Source organism: Dryobates pubescens, chromosome 26, assembly GCF_014839835.1.
Source record: "Dryobates pubescens isolate bDryPub1 chromosome 26, bDryPub1.pri, whole genome shotgun sequence".
Lineage (NCBI taxonomy): Eukaryota > Metazoa > Chordata > Aves > Piciformes > Picidae > Dryobates > Dryobates pubescens.
The window spans coordinates 2219266-2236718 of record NC_071637.1 but is presented as its reverse complement, the minus strand read 5'-3'; the positions used below and the strand labels follow the sequence as shown (position 1 = coordinate 2236718).

The 17453-nt window shown below is 57.1% G+C and overlaps 1 protein-coding gene across 1 annotated transcript in view; it reads left to right on the top strand.

Moving 5' to 3' along the window:
* Window positions 1-2685: 2685 nt before the first annotated feature.
* The window catches only part of RBL1 (RB transcriptional corepressor like 1), a 30617-nt gene continuing 15849 nt past the window's right edge, over window positions 2686-17453 (top strand). The window contains exons 1-12 of the mRNA XM_054173666.1: window positions 2686-2845; window positions 2941-3074; window positions 4875-5075; window positions 6051-6115; window positions 6200-6328; window positions 6430-6590; window positions 7282-7331; window positions 9503-9689; window positions 10907-11073; window positions 12295-12407; window positions 13687-13790; window positions 14294-14431. Coding sequence (XP_054029641.1) covers window positions 3022-3074; window positions 4875-5075; window positions 6051-6115; window positions 6200-6328; window positions 6430-6590; window positions 7282-7331; window positions 9503-9689; window positions 10907-11073; window positions 12295-12407; window positions 13687-13790; window positions 14294-14431 — 1368 coding nt within the window. The 5' untranslated portion in view covers window positions 2686-2845; window positions 2941-3021. The remainder of the gene's footprint in view (window positions 2846-2940; window positions 3075-4874; window positions 5076-6050; window positions 6116-6199; window positions 6329-6429; window positions 6591-7281; window positions 7332-9502; window positions 9690-10906; window positions 11074-12294; window positions 12408-13686; window positions 13791-14293; window positions 14432-17453) is intronic.

The following is a 17453-nucleotide window of genomic DNA, read 5'->3' as shown; positions in this document are numbered from 1 at the left end:
ATGTATATAAGTTTTTTTCAGCAAATATATGTGAATGTTTGATTCACCTGACTCCGTGATGGACCTCGCTTGCCTTTCTCTCACCACAGACCCCGTGAGAAGCTGCCCAGCCTAGCGGCTTCTCCCTTCTCCCCTTCCCCAGGGCTGCTTTCTGTGCCCTCTGCGGTCTGTGGTGCCCCGGGGAAGCGCCGCCCGTGCTCGGCTCCCCGGCTCTGCTGCCAGGGCTGGAGGCCGTGGGGCTGAGCCCCTGCAGCAGCCAGCAGCTCCCTCACCCAGTGCTGGGAGGCTTAAGTTGCGTCCTGCCTGGGTTAACAGCCTGCCGGCCCCATGTGGACTGTCCCTCTGTGCAGCCTGGCTTAACCTGCTGCTCCTCAGCAGCTTCAGCGCAGGCCGCAGGGGCTCTGCCAAATGCTTCACCTGAGGGCGGGCAGAAGCCCGGAGCCCAGCCATTGCCAGTTACAGTCCCTTGTGCCTATGGTGGCACTTCCAGCAGCAGAGGTGTTTGATTTCTCTGGCTGAGCAATTGGCCAGCTCCATCTCATGCCCAGTGTAAGGCTCTCATGCTCTAGACAAGTAGATGAGAGCTTTGTTTTTCAGATGAGTAAAGAGATGCAGAGGGAAAGCTAAAGAATTTCTGTAAGGTCCAGGAAAAAAAAGACACAGAGTAAGCCAAGTGTTGCTTGCTCCCCCTGCCCTTGTCCTGGCATTTTGTTGCTGCCTTTATTTGGGAGGAGAAGCAGGAAAGCACCAGACAGAAGAGGCATCAGATGCAGCTTAGACAGGGACAGAGCAGGCAAACAAAGGTGAGAGCTCGGAAGTGCCAGTTCCAGACTCTCCCTTTGGGCTGCAGCCTGGCATCGCCGGTCCAGAATATTTCACTGGCTCAAAGGATCTGCAGAAACCAGGCAGCCCTTTGGTCCATGGAGAAGCATTCATGCTGCCACTCATGCTGTGAAGTCATTGGCAGCCACTGGCAGTCATTGGCCTCGGTCTCCTCAGGTGAGGTGTTCCTGTCCTCCTGGGAGGGAGGGAGTGGATGTGGACGTGAATATGGAGGACGGGCACAGGAGGGCTCTTTGGTTGTACTGAACAGAACTGCAGCTTTCCCGTGCCGTTATGTTTCCTCAGGAGCCAGGTCAGCCCCAGGGCTGTGCAGTCACAAGAGACCTCTGGTGCTCATCCCATTTCCCACCTTAAAGCAGCTTCACCGGGCAGGGAGAGGCACCACTGAGCCTGAGGGCTCTGCACGTGGTGTGCCAGGCAAACCAGCCCAGGCTGGGTTTTACCGAGCACAACGGCTCCGATGCCGGGGGTCTGGAGGGGGATGTGACATTGCTGGTTCAGCCGGGAACTGCATCCCAGTGCTTGGTGTGGGACCGGCACCAGCCCTTGGGAGGAGTTCAAAGGGACAGCTCGAGAGCCGTGACAGGCGCTGGCTCTGGGCTCTCTTGGCTCCTGCCCTGATCTGGCTGCTACATCTTTCCTCTGGGGGTGTAGCCAGAGGAGACAGCTCACAGAACAACCAGGACCGTTCAGAAAGGTTTTTAAAGGAAAAGTGATGCCCCCCACACTTTTTTCCCTAGGATTTCTAGCAGAAATCCCTCTGGGCAATCACAGAAGTGTTTGGGTTGGAAAGGCCCTCTCAGATCACCCGGTCCAACATCAACCCAACGCCACCGTGGCCACTAAACCACAGCCCAGAGTGCCATGGCCACACCTTTCTTGAACACCTCCAGGGATGGGGACTCCACCACCTCCCTGGGCAGCCTCTGCCAATCCCTAACTACTCTTGCAGCGACAAAACCCCCAACCTAACCCTCTCCTGGCACAATTTCAGGCCATTTCCTCTCCTTCCATCATCTGATCCCAGGTTTAGCAGAGCTCAACCCCTACCTCACTCCAACCTCCTTTCAGGGAGCTATAGAGAGCAATGAGGTCTCCCTTCAGCCTCCTCCACACCAAACACCCTCAGCTGCTCCTCCCCAGCTTTGTTGCCCTTCTCTGGACATGCTCCCTCTTGGTGTCCAGTGGTAAGATGGGGGGCACTGGATGCAGGCTGGAGCAGAGGAGGTTCCAGGTGAACATCACTGAGAGGCTGCTGGAGCCTGGAGCAGGCTGCCCAGAGAGGTTGTGGAGTCTCCTGCTCCGGAGACTTTCCAAACCCAGCTGGATGTGTTCTGTGTGCCCTGCCTGGGTGACCCTGCTCTGGCAGGGGTTGGACTGGGTGGTCTCTGGAGGTCCCATCCAACCCCTACCGTCCTGTGACTTGGAGCGAAGGGCTCCCAAGCTGCACCCAGGGCTCGGGAAGCTGAATGCCGGCGCTGCCGGCCCGCGGGTCACCGCTGCGCGGCGCTGGGCTCTGCGCTAGGACACCGACCCCGGCGGGCCGGCAGCCGCGGCAGCGCCGTGGCCCAGGCGCGGGGCGGGGCGCGGGGCGGGGCGCGGGGCGGGGCCGGGGCGCGGGGCGGGGCGCGGGGCGGGGCCGGGGCGCGGGGCGGACGTGGCCTCTCCCTTCCGGCGGCCGCGTTTTGGCGCGCGGGGCGCCAGGGCCGCTCGGCTGCGGGCCGGTGCCGCCATGTCCCGCCCGGAGCTGCCGCCCGGTGCCGCCGCGTCCCGCCCGGAGCCGCCGCCCGGTGCCGCCGCGTCCCGCCCGGAGCCGCCGCCCGGTGCCGCCGCGTCCCGCCCGGAGCCGCCGCCCGCTGCCGCCGCGTCCCGCCCGGAGCCGCCGCCCGCCGAGCCCGCCGCCGCCATCGAGCGGCTCTGCCAGGAGCTCAACCTGGACGCGGGCAGCGCCGCCGAGGCGCTGCGGGACTTCACGGTGCTGCGGGGCACCTACAGCCTGGAGGTGAGGCGGGGGACCCGGGGCCGGGTCCTGGCGGGGGATGGAGGTGGCGGCCCGGGCCCCGCAGTCCCCCGCAGCTGCCGCTCCCTGTCCCGCAGGGCGAGGCGCTGCACTGGCTTGCCTGTGCCCTCTACGTCTCCTGCCGCAAGAGCCTGGTGCCCACCGTGGGGAGCGGCCTGATGGTGGGCAACGGCGTGTCGCTGACCAGGATCCTGCGCTCCGCCCGGCTCAGGTGAGCTGTTCCCCCTTGGCGCATTGCCCCTCGCCGGCTCACTGCCCCCCTCGCTGCTTTCCCCCCACGTGCAGCGCCTGCCCGCTCGCTGCTCCGCCGGGGCACCGCTTCGGCTGCTCGCCGCTGTTCTCACGGCTCCAAGCACTGCGAAATACATGTCCCGAGGGAAGAGCTGAGGAAAGCGATAAATCCTCCTTGGTTAAAAGGGGAAACAAGATGCAAATCCTGAATATTCAACTGCAAGCCTTTGAAGAAAGACCCGCGGCAGGCCGGGGATTGTTCCACCCACGTCAGTTATTCGCTTTTCTTTCTGTAGTTAATTGGAGCACAGGCAAAGCCTCTGATGCTCTGCGAGCAGCAGGGATGGGGCTGGGAGCTGGCCAGGACTGCGGCTCCCTGCCAGGCAGCTCCGCTTGCCCCCAGCTCTGGCCTGAGGTGACAGAACTCAGGTGCTGCACCTCGAGTGCTGAGTTCAGTTCTGGGCCACTCCAAGAAGGATGTTGAGGAGCTGGGGCACGTCTGGAGGAAAAAAATGAAGCTGGGGAAGGGTCTGGAGAACAGGGCTGAGGAGCAGCAGCTTCAGGGAGCTGGGGATGCTTAGTGTGGAGGAGGCCGAGGGAGATCTCGCTGCCCTCTGCAGCTCCCTGAGAGGATGTCGGAGTTGGTTGCACAAGTAGTAGGACAAGAAGCGGTCTCAGATTGCACCAGGGGAAGTTTAGGTAGGACATTAGGAAAAACTTCTTCTCTGAAGAGTGGTTAAGCCCTGAAAGAGACCAGTGGTGGAATCACTGCCACTGGAAGGGTTCAGAAGATGTGCAGATGTTGTACTGAGGGACGTGGCTTGGTGGTGGACTTGGCTGTGTTAGGTTAGTGTTTAGACTTGATGAGCTTGGGGGTTCAGAATGAATTTCTGATTTCATGAACTTGGGGTGTGTCTCCTTCCACCCTGGGTTTGTGTAGGTGACTGTGTCTGGCACAGGCTCTTGTTCTTAGTGGTGTTGCCCCTCCTGCCTCCCCCTCGGACACAGGCAGAGCTGTGCAGGCTCCTTCATCCCACCCTGCCCTGGCTGGCACAGCTCTGCTGGCAGCCCTTAATTCCAGGGAGGATCTGGAGGTGCTGGAAGGTGTCCAGAGAAGGGCCAGGAGGAGGAGCAGAGGGCTGGAGCTGCTCTGCTCTGGAGACAGACTGAGAGAGTTTGGATTCCTTGGAGAAGGAGGAGGCTCTGAGGAGACCTTCTTGTGGCCTTCCAGGATCTGCAGGGGGCTCCAAGAAAGCTGGGGAGGGACTTTTTGGCTATCAGGGAGTGATAGGACTGGGGGGGGATGGAGCAGAACTAGAAGTGGGGAGATTGAGCTTGGCTGTGAGGAAGAAGTTGTTGCCCAGGAGGGTGGTGAGAGCCTGGCCCAGGTTGCCCAGGGAGGTGGTGGAAGCCTCCTGCCTGGAGGTGTTTGCAGCCAGGCTGGATGTGGCTGTGAGCAACCTGCTGTGGTGTGAGGTGTCCCTGCCCATGGCAGGGGGTTGGAGCTGGAGGATCCTTGAGGTCCCTTCCAGCCCTGACAATTCTGTGATTCCCTGCCTGTTTCTTGAGGAGACTCAAGGAGAGAGACTCAAGTGACAGCAGGTGACAAGCTCGCAGTGTGTGGAAGGCTGTCCCAGTAAATGGCAAACCTGCAGCTCCATCAGAGGAGTCTGGAAGGAGCAGCTCTGTCCGGCCTGGGCCTTTGGAAAGGTTCAGGCTGGAGGGGTTGGCTCAGGCTCAGAATAAAGCTGCCTTTTCTTTCTTTTTTCTTGCTCTGAAGTTTAATTCAGTTTTTTAGCAAAATGAAGAAGTGGATGGACATGTCAAACCTGCCCCAGGAGTTCAGGGAGCGAGTGGAGAGGCTGGAGAGGAACTTTGAAGTCTCCACTGTGATCTTCAAAAAGTTTGAGCCAATTTTTTTGGACATATTCCAAAACCCTTTCGAAGAAACTCCCAAGCCCCAGCGCAGCAGGAAGCAGAGGTATGGTCCCTGCCACAGGCTGCTGGAGGTTAAGGTCATTGTGCTTTCAAAGCCAGCTCCTTGGTGCTGACAGCCACTGCAGAGACCCCTGGGCACTGCTCCTGGCAGAGCTTTCCCCTGGGCTCTGCTTTGCCCAGCAGTTCGTTGCCACGTGCAGGGACTGGCCCGTAGTGGGCTGGCTGTGTGTGGTGGGGAGAAGTCCAGTGGGGTGGGTCAGACCAACAGCTGCTGGGAGGGTGACCTTCATGTTAAGGGTCCAGGCTGGGGGGTGTGAGGTGTTTCTGCCAGCTGCTGTGTGTCCTCTGGCTGTGAGGGGGGACGGCTGTCCAGCTAAAGCTCCCCGGCACAGCTCTGTGTCTGAGGCAGGAAGGATGCTCCAGCTGCTGCAGCTCTTGGGCCAATATTGTGGTGGTTCCCTACTGATGTTCCTCCCCTGGAGCAGTGTTCGTTGGTGCCAGCACAGCTTTGGCTTCTCTGTGGGCTGGCTGAAGCTGTTGGCTTCCCTGGGTCTTCCAGCTCCAGGGGTTTGGCTAAGGGACCCCAAAGAGGGCTCAGCAGGTGAGCTGTAGCGCAGCTGCAGCTGGCTGTTCCCAAGGGGTGCCCGAAGCTGCAGCAAAGCAGTTGGGAAGCCCCAACACCAATTTACACAGCCCTTGGAACTCCTGCACTGCCTGCAGCTGCAGAGGGGTTCTATGAGAGCTGGGACAGCAGCAGGGTGGGTGACAGGCCAAGGCAGCTGCTGGCTCCAGAGGGGGTCAGGAGGTTGGGGATGCTGTGCAGGATGCTCTGTGGAGCCGGGCAGTGAAAGCTGAAACAGGGACCTGTGGCTTAGATTGTGACTCAGTGTGAAATGAAGACAGGCAGCAGCCCTGGGCATGATTCTGAGCCAGGAAGCAGAACGAGATTCCCACTGCAGAACAAGCTGCAGCTCCCTGGAGCCAGAGACTGACTTGTGCTCCTCTTCCTCCCTGCCAGGCGAGTGCTGTGTGGTGTTAAAGACCTCTTCAAGTTCTGCTGGACTCTCTTTGTGTACACCAAGGGTAGGCTGGCTCTGTGCAGCTGCATGCTTTGTGTGGCTCTGGCCTGGGGTGGTGTTGCCTGACCTGCTGTGCTGTCTCTTGAAGGTAATTTCCGTATGATTGGAGATGATTTGGTCAATTCCTATCATCTGCTGCTCTGCTGTTTGGACCTGATTTTTGCAAATGCTCTTTTGTGCCCCAACAGAAGAGATCTGCTGAATCCATCCTTCAAAGGTGTGCTGGGGAGGGGTCATTTAAATTAAGCCATGGTTTGTTCTCTCTTTCTGAATGAAGCTGAAGGTTGGTTGGTTCTTTCTGCCCCTGCTTGCTTTCAGGTTTGCCAGCAGACTTCCACGGGGCAGAGACCAAAGCCTCTGAGGAGCCCCCTTGCATCGTTGCCACGCTGTGTGAGCTGCATGATGGGCTCCTGGTAGAAGCAAAAGGAATCAAGGAACACTACTTCAAGCCATACATTGCAAAACTGTTTGATAGGAAGGTACATCTGACTGGCTTGAAGAGCTCCTGGTAGTGCTCAGATGAGTGACCTCCAGCCCATGTCAGCCCTGCAGGGCAGCGTGCCAGCAGGCAGTGAGGGTGGGCTGGGTCAGGTTTGCTTTGTGTGCCTTTCAGCAAGAGCAGAATTTACTGCCAATGGTGTGTGCTGAAGGGTCCCTGTGCCAGTGGAGAGGCTTTGCTGCCCTGCCTTGGCAGTGTGAAACTGAGCTGTGGACCAAGCAGGCCCAACAGGAACCTCCTTGGGATGTATTTCCATGGCTGAGTGTCAGCAGCACAGGCCCTCCCTGCTTGGCTTGTTGCTGAGCAAAATGCTTTGGAAGGAAGGGTTTGGGGTTGCAGCTAACAAACTCTTCTGGCTGGTTTGGTCCTGCACATTTCTCTCCAAGCTCTGTGGAAGTCTCTGTGTCCATCAGCTGAGTCCCCAAGCCCTCAGTGGAACAGAGGTTGAGCAGCAGCTCTGTGTGTGAGGAGTTCACCTGGGGCTTGAGTGGAGGTGGGCTTTGTCCTCCTCAGTTCATCTTGCTGATGGCATCGTAGTCCTTTGGGCAAACCAGAATGTAGCTGTGCTCCTGAATCCCACTTCCCTTTTGGCTAAAAACCTCATGCCCCCACCCTGTTAGATGGAACAGTTTGGATTTCATTAGTAAGAGGTTTCTGGTTTCTCCCCTTAGATCTTGAGAGGAGACTGCCTGCTGGATCTGTGCAACTTCACAGAAAACAAGTAAGTTCCAGCTGCTGCTCTGAGCTGTGGGGTTTGCTTTCCTGAGTCCTAAAGCTCAGCTGCTCCTTTTCTCTTGCCATACCTACTGGGTTTTGATTATTTGACAATCAAAGCTGCTCTCTGGATGCTTTCTGGATCTGGGAAGTACCCAGTGTCAGGGGCTCAGCTGCAGAGTCTCTTCCTGAATCACTGAATGTTAGGGTCTGGAAGGGACCTTCAAAGTTCAACCCAGTCCAGTCCAACCCCCTGCCAGAGCAGGAGCACCTGGAGCAGATCACACAGAACACATCCAAGCAGGTCTTGAATACCTCCAGAGAGGGAGACTCCACAGCCCCCCTGGGCAGCCTGCTCCAGGCCTCTGTCATGCTCTCAGTGACAAAATTTTTCCTTCTGTTTGCATGGAACTTCCTCTGCCTCAGCTTCCACCACTGCCCCTTGGGCTGGCATTGGGCATCACCCAGCACAGCCTGGCTCCAGCCTCTGGGCACTCACCCTGCAGGAATGAGGTTGCCCTCAGGCTCTTCTGCTCCAAGGTAAAGAGCCCTCAGCTCCCTCAGGCTCTCCTAAGCAGAGACTCACACCAGGCTTTGTGATGCTGCCCTCATTTCTGGCACCTGAAACCTGTAAGTAATCCAAATCAAAACCTCCACTCTGAAGTTCCCAGATGTATTCCTATACACACTTCAAATGTTGTACCTGAGCAGGGAGGGTTTCAGGTTCCTTTCTCAGGCTCCAGCTGAGTGTGCAGATCTGTGAATGGCACAGAAGGACTCAAAGGAAAAGAAGCAACAGTTGCAAAAGCACAAGAGAAAGGCAGGGTGTTGCTGGGGGAGGCAGGGGAGTTGCTTCAGAAGGGTTTTTAATTCACTTCTGAAAACCAATGGAAATGCAAAACAGGAGCAGCAGCTGCTTTGCTTTGCATCCCTTAAAGGTGGCTTGGGTTGGTTGGGGTTGTTTTGCCCTCTCCCAGAATACCTCATAACTTGTGGCTTTGTTTGAAGCATGTTAAGACTCAGTTGTTCTAACAATGAGGGCAAGGCTCAGAGCTGGCTGTGGAACTGCTGCTGGGATCCCTGTGAAGCACACAGCTGCTCTTAGTGCTTCCACTTGAAGATCAATTGGATGACTTCAGTGGCAGTGTCATGTGGAGTGACAGAGTAGCTCCTCTTCCCTTACAAGGAGCTTGGCACAGAATCATAATTGTGGAGTCCCAGAATGGTTCAGGTTGGAAGGGACCTCAGAGCTCATCTACTCCAATGCCCTCTCCTCTAGACTCAGCTGCTCAAGGCCTCATCCAGCCTGGCCTTGAACACCCCTAGGCAGGAGGCAGCCACAGCCTCCCTGGGCAGCCTGTGCCAGAGTCTCAGCAGCCTCCTCCTGAAGAACTTCTTCCTCAGCTCCACTCTAACCCTGCTCTGCCTCAGCTTCAAACCATTCTCCCTTGTCCTGCCTCTAGACACCCTCATGAGAAGTTCCTCTGCAGCCTTTCTGCAGGATCCCTTCAGGTCCTGGCAGGCAGCTCAGAGGTCCCCCTGGAGCCTTCTCCTCTGCAGGCTGCACAGCCCCAGCTCCCTCAGCCTGTGCTCCCAGCAGAGCTGCTCCAGCCCTCTGAGCATCTTCGTGGCCTCCTCTGGCCTCACTCCAGCAGCTCTGTGTCCTGATGCTGGGGACAGCAGAGCTGGAGGCAGGATTGTGAGGATTAAATATTCCTGTTTTAGCTGGGTTAGCTGGGACAAAGAAAAGCAAAGGTTTGTTCTGTCAGTGGTGATTCAGAAGCTGGATCCAGGCAGCCAGCTCCTCATTTGCCTCTGTACCACTGGGAGAATTGGGACCTGCCAGAACTGATGGCAGCTGCATTTGAATGTGCTCCCTGGAGCAGCTGAGTGCTTCCAAACACTGTTACCCACACCTGGGGTGGAAGCAAAGTTGAGCCAGGTGTTGGAAGGGTGGTCCCTGGGGTGCATCCCAGAGGGAGCAGGGGAGGCTGCAGGCAGGGGCAAGCACAGGCAAACAGCTTGGGGCAGTGAAGCCTTGTTCACAAGCAGCACTGCTGCCACAGGCATTGAGCTCTTGGAACATGTTCTGGTGGTGTCCCTCCAAGCCTCTGCTGGGTCTGCCTTGGTTTCTTGAGCAGTTCAAGCCCTGACACTGCCCCTGGGCTTCTCTTGCAGGAAAGCACTGAACAAGGAGTACGAGGAGTACGTGCTGACCGTGGGGGACTTCGACGAGAGGGTGTTCCTGGGAGCTGATGCTGAGGAGGAGATTGGCACTCCTCAGAAGCATCCTGCAGAGGTGCCAGCAGGGAAGGTGGCAGCCAAAGCTCATGTGGAGTGTCATCTTCAGCAGCACTTTGAAAAGGTGATTCAGGTAGCCTCTATGACTCACTGAGGTGATCCTTGAATGCCTTGAACCTTGCCGTGAGAGAGAGCTGATGGATGGCATTTGCAGGCTTCCTCTGCTCCTGTCCCTTGGCACCAAGCAGCAGAGGCTGCCCCCTCCTCACCCCAACCTCCCTGCAGGGAGCTGCAGAGAGCAAGGAGGTCTTCCTCAGCCTCCTCTGCTCCAGCCTCAACCCCCCCAGCTCCCTCAGCCCTCCTCTAGCCCAGGGGCTCCAGGCCCTTCTCCAGCCTGGCTGCCCTGCTCTGGACAGGCTGCAGCCCCTCAGTGGCCTTCCTGCAGGGAGGGCCCAGAGCTGAGCACAGCACTGAGCTGTGGCCTCCCCAGTGCTGAGCACAGGGGGATGGTCACCTCCTGGCCCTGCTGCCCACCCTGCTTCTGCCCCAAGCCAGGCTGCCCTTGGCCTGCTTGGCCCCCTGGGCACTGCTGGCTCCTGCTCAGTGACTGCCACCCAGCACCCCAAGGGCCCTCTCCCAGCTGCAGCTTTCCAGCCACACATCTCCAGGGCTGGAGCTCCCCATGGGGCTGCTGTGACCCAGGTGCTCACCTCATGCCCTGGGCAGCTCACCTTGCTGTAGGAGGTCAGGCAGGAGCTGCCTTGCACAACCCCCTGCTGCCTGGGCCTGATCTGCTGCTTGGCCTTGTGCGTGCTGGCACTCAGGGTGCCCTGCTCCATCACCTTTCCTGGCACCCTTCTCAGACTGATTTCACTGCATCCCCTGCAGAAAGCAGAGTACAAGTAGGTCAATGTAGTCAGTGCTGCATGCCTTGGGTCAGGGGAGGCTCCAGGGCCACCATGACAGCATTCCCCTGGGAGCCTCTGCGGGGCAGCTCTGCCATGTACTGCTGTGCCAGCAGCCAGTGTGCTCAGGGAGTGCCCATGGAAGCACAGGCTTACCTGGCCTCTCTTCAGCAGTGTGCAGCTGAGCTCAAGGTTTTACAGGCTTTAAACCCCTGTGAGTTAACTTCATTCTGCCTGAGGATTTGTCAAGTTCTGCATCTGTGGAGCCTTGGGAGGGCTTCAGCCACCTGCAGTCCCTTCCCAGCTGTGGTGGCAGCCCTCGGGCAGCAGGCTGGAGAGGTCATTTCCATCTGTGGAGGGGTTTTGCAGGACCTGGTCGTTGGAGAGGCTTTTGAAACAGTTGTGTTGAGTGCTTGCATTGTTCTCTGCCCCACAGAAAAGGTCGTTTGCACCTTCCACCCCCCTGACCGGGAGGAGGTACCTGCGGGAGCAGGAGGCGGTCATCACCCCTGTGGCCTCGGCCACGCAGAGCGTCAGCCGCCTGCAGAACATGGTGGCAGGGCTGAGGAACGCTCCCAGTGAGCAGCTCCTGGCTGTCTTTGAGTAAGTACCTCCCCTGCCATGCTCCCACAGGCAGCAAGGCCTCTCTTCCTGCCTGCACTGCTTCCTTGCTCCAATTTGACTTCTTTTTGCTGGGTGCAGGGAGGTGCTGCCTCTTTCTGTGTTACTTCTGTTTGAAACTATCTCCAGTGTCCCAGAGGAGCTCAGCTGCAGGAGGAGAGCTGAGCACCCCCAGCTTGGCACCACATTGTGCTAGTGCAGATGCAGGTTTTGCTGATGGCAATTCAGCTGCTTGCAAACCAAATGCTTTTGTGTTTGAGGGCTGCAGAAATACAGCTGAAGTAGCAGACACAGCAGCTACACTGCCAGAGGCTTTGGGGAAGGAGGGAGATGTTGGGGTCAGCAAGCTGGAAAGAGTTGGGAAGAGAAGACTGAAAGCAGCCTAAAGCTCTGCACCATAAGAGTGCTGGAGCACTGCAACAGGTTGCCCAGGGAGGTGCTTGGGGTCCCACCCCTGGAGCTATTCCAGGTGAGGCTGGAGAGGGCTCTGGGCAGCCTGCTCCAGTGGAGGATGTCCCTGCTGGGGGCAGGGGTTGGGACTGGATGAGCTGGGGAGCTCCCTTCCAACCCAAACCATTCTGTGATTCTATTTCACCTTCATACTACTCTGGGCTCGGCCCCAGCAGCAGTCAGAGCATTCCTGGGCAAGAGTCTCTTGCTCAGCCCTCGTAGCTGCTGTGTGGTGCTGGGGAATCTTGAGAAGTGGCCACTGGACACAGCCCTAAGCTTTCACAGCCTTTAAATCAGGCTCTCCTGGGTGTGTGGCTGTAGGGAAATGCAGAGGAAGATGTTGGTGCTTGAGCAGGCTGAGTCTAAACTAAATAGTCTGAGTAAAAGGCAGAGCAGAGCTGCTGCAGAGCTTGCAGAAAGCAATAATTGAACAGTAAGTTCCTGCCAAGCTGCTGAGTGTTTGCCTAACGTCCATGCAAAGCAAGGCCCTGCTCTGTTACAGTGCAAGGTGTCCAGGTGCTGTGTTATCAAGCAGGATGGACAGTTGGGGTTAGCACTTAAAATTCCAAGTGCAAAGTAATGGTTTCTAAAGCAGCCTTCAGCAGCAGGTGAAAAATCTGAGGGAGGCTTCAGGTCTCGTCCTCTGCAGCTTGGAAGCTTTCCTCCAGGTTGGGCTGGATGCTCTTGGGAGGTCTCTTCCCACCCAGATGATTCTGGGATTTCTGCACAAGTCTCTGCTTCTGTCTGCTTCAGGTCTTGTGCACGCAGCCCTCTGGAGAGCATCGTGAGCAGAGTGAAGGAAATAGGTGAGACTTTCTGCTGCAGCTACACCCAGCCAGCTGATGAGCAGCCAGGATCTCACATAGGTATGGACCTGGGGTGCAGGGGACGTGTCAGACATGAAAGCAGGGCAAATGAGATGTGGGGGTGCCCCATGGGCTGGATGCTGAGCACAGTGCAGCTGCCTGCGACCCGGGACACAGCAGGCAGGGACTGCTGTCAAACAAAGCTGTGAAGAGCAGAAGGTCCTCACAGAGTGACTCCAGGGTTTGCAGCTCAAAAGAGGGCAGTCAGGAGAGCATGGGCACTATGGACACACATCTCAGGATGATCTCCCATAGAACCCACTCTGCAAACCCCTCTCTTCAGTCCTCACTCCTGGGCTCAGCTCTTAGCCATTGTCTTTCTCTGGAAGGCAGGGAAAAGTCTCAGGGAGTTAGAGGCTTAGGGGAGAAATGGTGCAGCTGTGCAGGAGCAGTGATGTTGCTACTATGCAGTCATTCAAATGCAGGTCTGGAATGGCTTCTGCTGGCAACTTCTGGGACTTAAGCTAGCCAAGCCCACCCACAGAGCCTCTTCCCCATGCTGGATGTTCAGTTTTCTGTAGCCTTGGCTACATTCTGTGTTTTCAGAGTGGGTTTTGTTGTTGTTGCTCTTGGTCCTGTGGCTGCAGCAGCACCTGAGCATCTTGGCTCAACCACAAAGCTTTTGTGTGTTCAAACCCTTCCATTTCTGCAGTGTGTTATGTGGGAGAGCATCCTGCAAGACTTCTTTGTGAGCATCTGAAGGGTGGCTGGCAGGAGTTACCAGTGGTGTGCTGTCCACAGGGCAAGGCACAAACTGCAACACAGGAGGCTCCACCTCGACATCAGGAGAAACTTCCCTGCTGTGAGGCTGCTGGAGCCCTGGAGCAGGCTGCCCAGAGAGGTTGTGGAGTCTCCTTCTTGGGAGACTTTCAAGACCTGCCTGGATGTGTTCCTGTGTGCCCTGCCCTGGCAGGGGGGGTGGACTGGATGGTGTCCAGAGGTCCCTTCCGACCTCTGCCATGCTGGCAGCTTTTAGCACAAACTGGGGACTTGTGTTCTTCTGAGGCTTAGAACCTAGGGGAAACTGAATGCAAATAGGAAAGCCAATGCTGCAGCTGTCTGCAAGGTGACCTCACTGGAAACATGGCAATGCTGCTTCCTTTCCAGCACTCCTAGAACTTTACTCCTGAGACTGGTGGCTGTCTGAACCTGCTTTTGATTTGTGAAGCCTGCACAGGGACACACACCCCTGCACTCTGAGGGGAGAGCAGGAGTTGGTCCATTGAGAGCCTTTGTGCAGGCATTGTTGGACTTGGCCTGTGTTGGTTTTCCATTCCAGATTTTGCTGTGAACAGACTGAAGCTGGCAGAGATCCTGTACTATAAAATCTTGGAGACTATAGTGGTGCAAGAAACAAGAAGACTGCTGGGGAAGGATCTGACTGTAAGTAAAGGGCTGGTAAAAGAAGAGAGCACTACTTGCAACCCTCCAGGGGGTTATCTTCAGGCCCTTCCAGGAACAGAGCAGTCTGCATGTAGTGTTAGTATTTAACAGGGCAGATGTGAGGGTGCTCAAATGTAGTCCTTACTGCTGTGGTGTAATCCTGCCAGGAGTAACCAGCTGAATTTGTGCTGCCTTCTAGGATCAGCACTTAATGGGCAGATAACTTTTGTTCTCTATCCAGTTAGTAATACCAGTTGGTCAGCAGAGCATTTGCTCTGCTCTGTGAGTCCCAGTGAGGCCACTTTCCCATGGCCCTGGCATGGGAAGCGTGGTGGCTTTGGCGACGTTCATCTGCTTCCAGTCCCTTCTAACCCTCCCTGTGAAAAGAGGAGCTTGGGGAAGGTGGGAGAAAGCAGTGGCCCTTCTCTGCAGCAAGCAGCTGTGTAGTGTTGATGCCACAGCACTCCTCAGAGCTCAGGTGATGTTTTGTGTGCTCTCCTCAGGCTCTCTTGGAGCAGGATGTCTTCCACCGCTCGCTCATGGCCTGCTGCCTGGAGATTGTGCTCTTTGCCTACAGCTCCCCCAGGACCTTCCCCTGGATCATTGAGGTGCTGGACCTCAGGCCCTTCTATTTCTATAAGGTAAAGAAAAACTCTTGGGGCTGGACCTGTAGTAAAACTGGCTGAGAGGATAATGCTCTTCCTTCCTTGGTAGTCACCTAGGAGGAGGACTGGATGCTCTGGAGACATCCAAACCCCGCCCTGGGCATGCCCCTGTGGGACCTTCTCCAAGGGACCCTGCTCTGGCAGGGAGCTTGGACTCAATCTCCAGTAGTCTTTTCCAACCCTACCCTTCTGTGATTGCCTATTCTAAGTTCTGGTTGTCCTTCAGGATATCCTCTGCAGTGTGCAGTGCTGGAGCTGAAGCTGAAACTTGAAGCAGAGCCATTTGGTGAATGATAAGCTGTAATGATCAAACACAGGCTTCCTGTGTGTGCTGTTCAAGCCCAGATGTTGATGCTGTTCATACTTACTAACTGCAAGCTCCCTCTGCCCAGGAGTGACACAATAGCTGCTTTTGGCTCCTGGTAGTGGCCTCAGGTTTCCCTTGTCAAATAGGATTCTCCCCTTAGTTTTGTTTTGTGTGGCAGAACATAAGCTCTCTTCTCTGGGTGTTCTCTGCTTTTGCTCTTTCCCCATCGTGCCTCCTGCCTACCATGGCCCTCCTGGCCAGTCTGATCCTTCCCTCATGCACCTCTGTGCCTCCTGTTTTCACAAAATCACAGAGCTGTCAGGGCTGGAAGGGAGCTCAAGGCTCAGCCAGCTCCAACCCCCTGCCATGGGCAGGGACACCTCACACCACAGCAGGTTGCTCACAGCCACCTCCAGCCTGGCTGCAAACACCTCCAGGCAGGAGGCTTCCACCACCTCCCTGGGCAGCCTGTGCCAGGCTCTCACCACCCTCCTGGGCAACAACTTCTTCCTCACAGCCAAGCTCAATCTCCCCACTTCTAGTTCTGCTCCATCCCCCCCAGTCCTCTCCCTCCCTGACACCCTCCAAAGTCCCTCCCCAGCTTGCTTGGAGCCCCTTGCAGATCCTGGAAGGCCACAGTGCTGGATCCCCAGCTGCTTACTGCTGAAGATAGCAGCAGTCCTTGCCTTCAGAAGAGAGCAGCAGCATTCCTTGTTCCCCTTGTGATGTCTGTCATTTTGCTCCTGCTTTCTGCAGTGTAAGCAGCTGAACACCTCAGCAAGTCCTGGGAATTTTGGTGGCACTTCCATCCCTAGAAAAATAGCCTGAAGCTTCCTCTCTCAGAGATGACAAAAGTAAAGTGGATCAGAGCACAGGCTTGGAGCAGGGGATCTCAAGGGCCCTTTCAACTCTATTCTGTCCTGCTCTGTACTCATTCAGGCTTCTGACCTTTTCTTAAACTTTCAAACTTGCCTTCAGCCCTCTTGGTGCTGGGCAGGAGAGTTGAAGTGCTGGGCAGGAGAGTTGAAGTGCTGGGTTCTTACCTCCCCAGCCCGAGCAAGTTTGCTGCCTCAGCAATGGATGTGCTTGGTGCTTCCCCTCTGCAAGTGCTTAGTGCTGGGGAGGGAGAGCCTCCAGTGCCCTCAGGGTGGCTTGTTCTGCATCAAGGAGACACTTGTCCACTCCCAAGTGCTGGACTGCCTTTGGGAAAGGGAACTGCAGAGGGAAAGGGAACTGGAGAGGGTTTGGGAAGATGAAAGTGCAAGAAGGATGCTGAGGAATTCCTGTGCTGAAGAGAAATTTTGGACAGGATCCTGAAACAAGCAATTGCTTGGTGGTGCTGAAGATGAGCAACCAGACTGTGCAGCTGGTGGGTGCTGCTCAGCACCCTGGCTGTGTGTGTGTGCAGCTGGTGGGTGCTGCTCAGCACCCTGGCTGTGTGTGTGTGCAGCTGGTGGGTGCTGCTCAGCACCCTGGCTGTGTGTGTGTGCACTGGTGGGTGCTGCTCAGCACCCTGGCTGTGTGTGTGCAGCTGGTGGGTGCTGCTCAGCACCCTGGCTGTGTGTGTGTGCAGCTGGTGGGTGCTGCTCAGCACCCTGGCTGTGTGTGTGTGCAGCTGGTGGGTGCTGCTCAGCACCCTGGCTGTGTGTGTGTGCAGCTGGTGGGTGCTGCTCAGCACCCTGGCTGTGTGTGTGTGCAGCTGGTGGGTGCTGCTCAGCACCCTGGCTGTGTGTGTGTGCAGCTGGTGGGTGCTGCTCAGCACCCTGGCTGTGTGTGTGCAGCTGGTGGGTGCTGCTCAGCACCCTGGCTGTGTGTGTGTGCAGCTGGTGGGTGCTGCTCAGCACCCTGGCTGTGTGTGTGCAGCTGGTGGGTGCTGCTCAGCACCCTGGCTGTGTGTGTGTGCAGCTGGTGGGTGCTGCTCAGCACCCTGGCTGTGTGTGTGTGCAGCTGGTGGGTGCTGCTCAGCACCCTGGCTGTGTGTGTGCACTGGTGGGTGCTGCTCAGCACCCTGGCTGTGTGTGTGCACTGGTGGGTGCTGCTCAGCACCCTGGCTGTGTGTGTGTGCACTGGTGGGTGCTGCTCAGCACCCTGGCTGTGTGTGTGTGCACTGGTGGGTGCTGCTCAGCACCCTGGCTGTGTGTGTGTGCAGCTGGTGGGTGCTGCTCAGCACTCTGGCTGTGTGTGTGCACTGGTGGGTGCTGCTCAGCACCCTGGCTGTGTGTGTGTGCAGCTGGTGGGTGCTGCTCAGCACCCTGGCTGTGTGTGTGTGCAGCTGGTGGGTGCTGCTCAGCACCCTGGCTGTGTGTGTGCACTGGTGGGTGCTGCTCAGCACTCTGGCTGTGTGTGTGCAGCTGGTGGGTGCTGCTCAGCACCCTGGCTGTGTGTGTGCACTGGTGGGTGCTGCTCAGCACTCTGGCTGTGTGTGTGTGCAGCTGGTGGCTGCTGCTCAGCACCCTGGCTGTGTGTGTGTGCACTGGTGGGTGCTGCTCAGCACCCTGGCTGTGTGTGTGTGCAGCTGGTGGGTGCTGCTCAGCACCCTGGCTGTGTGTGTGTGCAGCTGGTGGGTGCTGCTCAGCACCCTGGCTGTGTGTGTGTGCAGCTGGTGGGTGCTGCTCAGCACCCTGGCTGTGTGTGTGCACTGGTGGGTGCTGCTCAGCACTCTGGCTGTGTGTGTGCAGCTGGTGGGTGCTG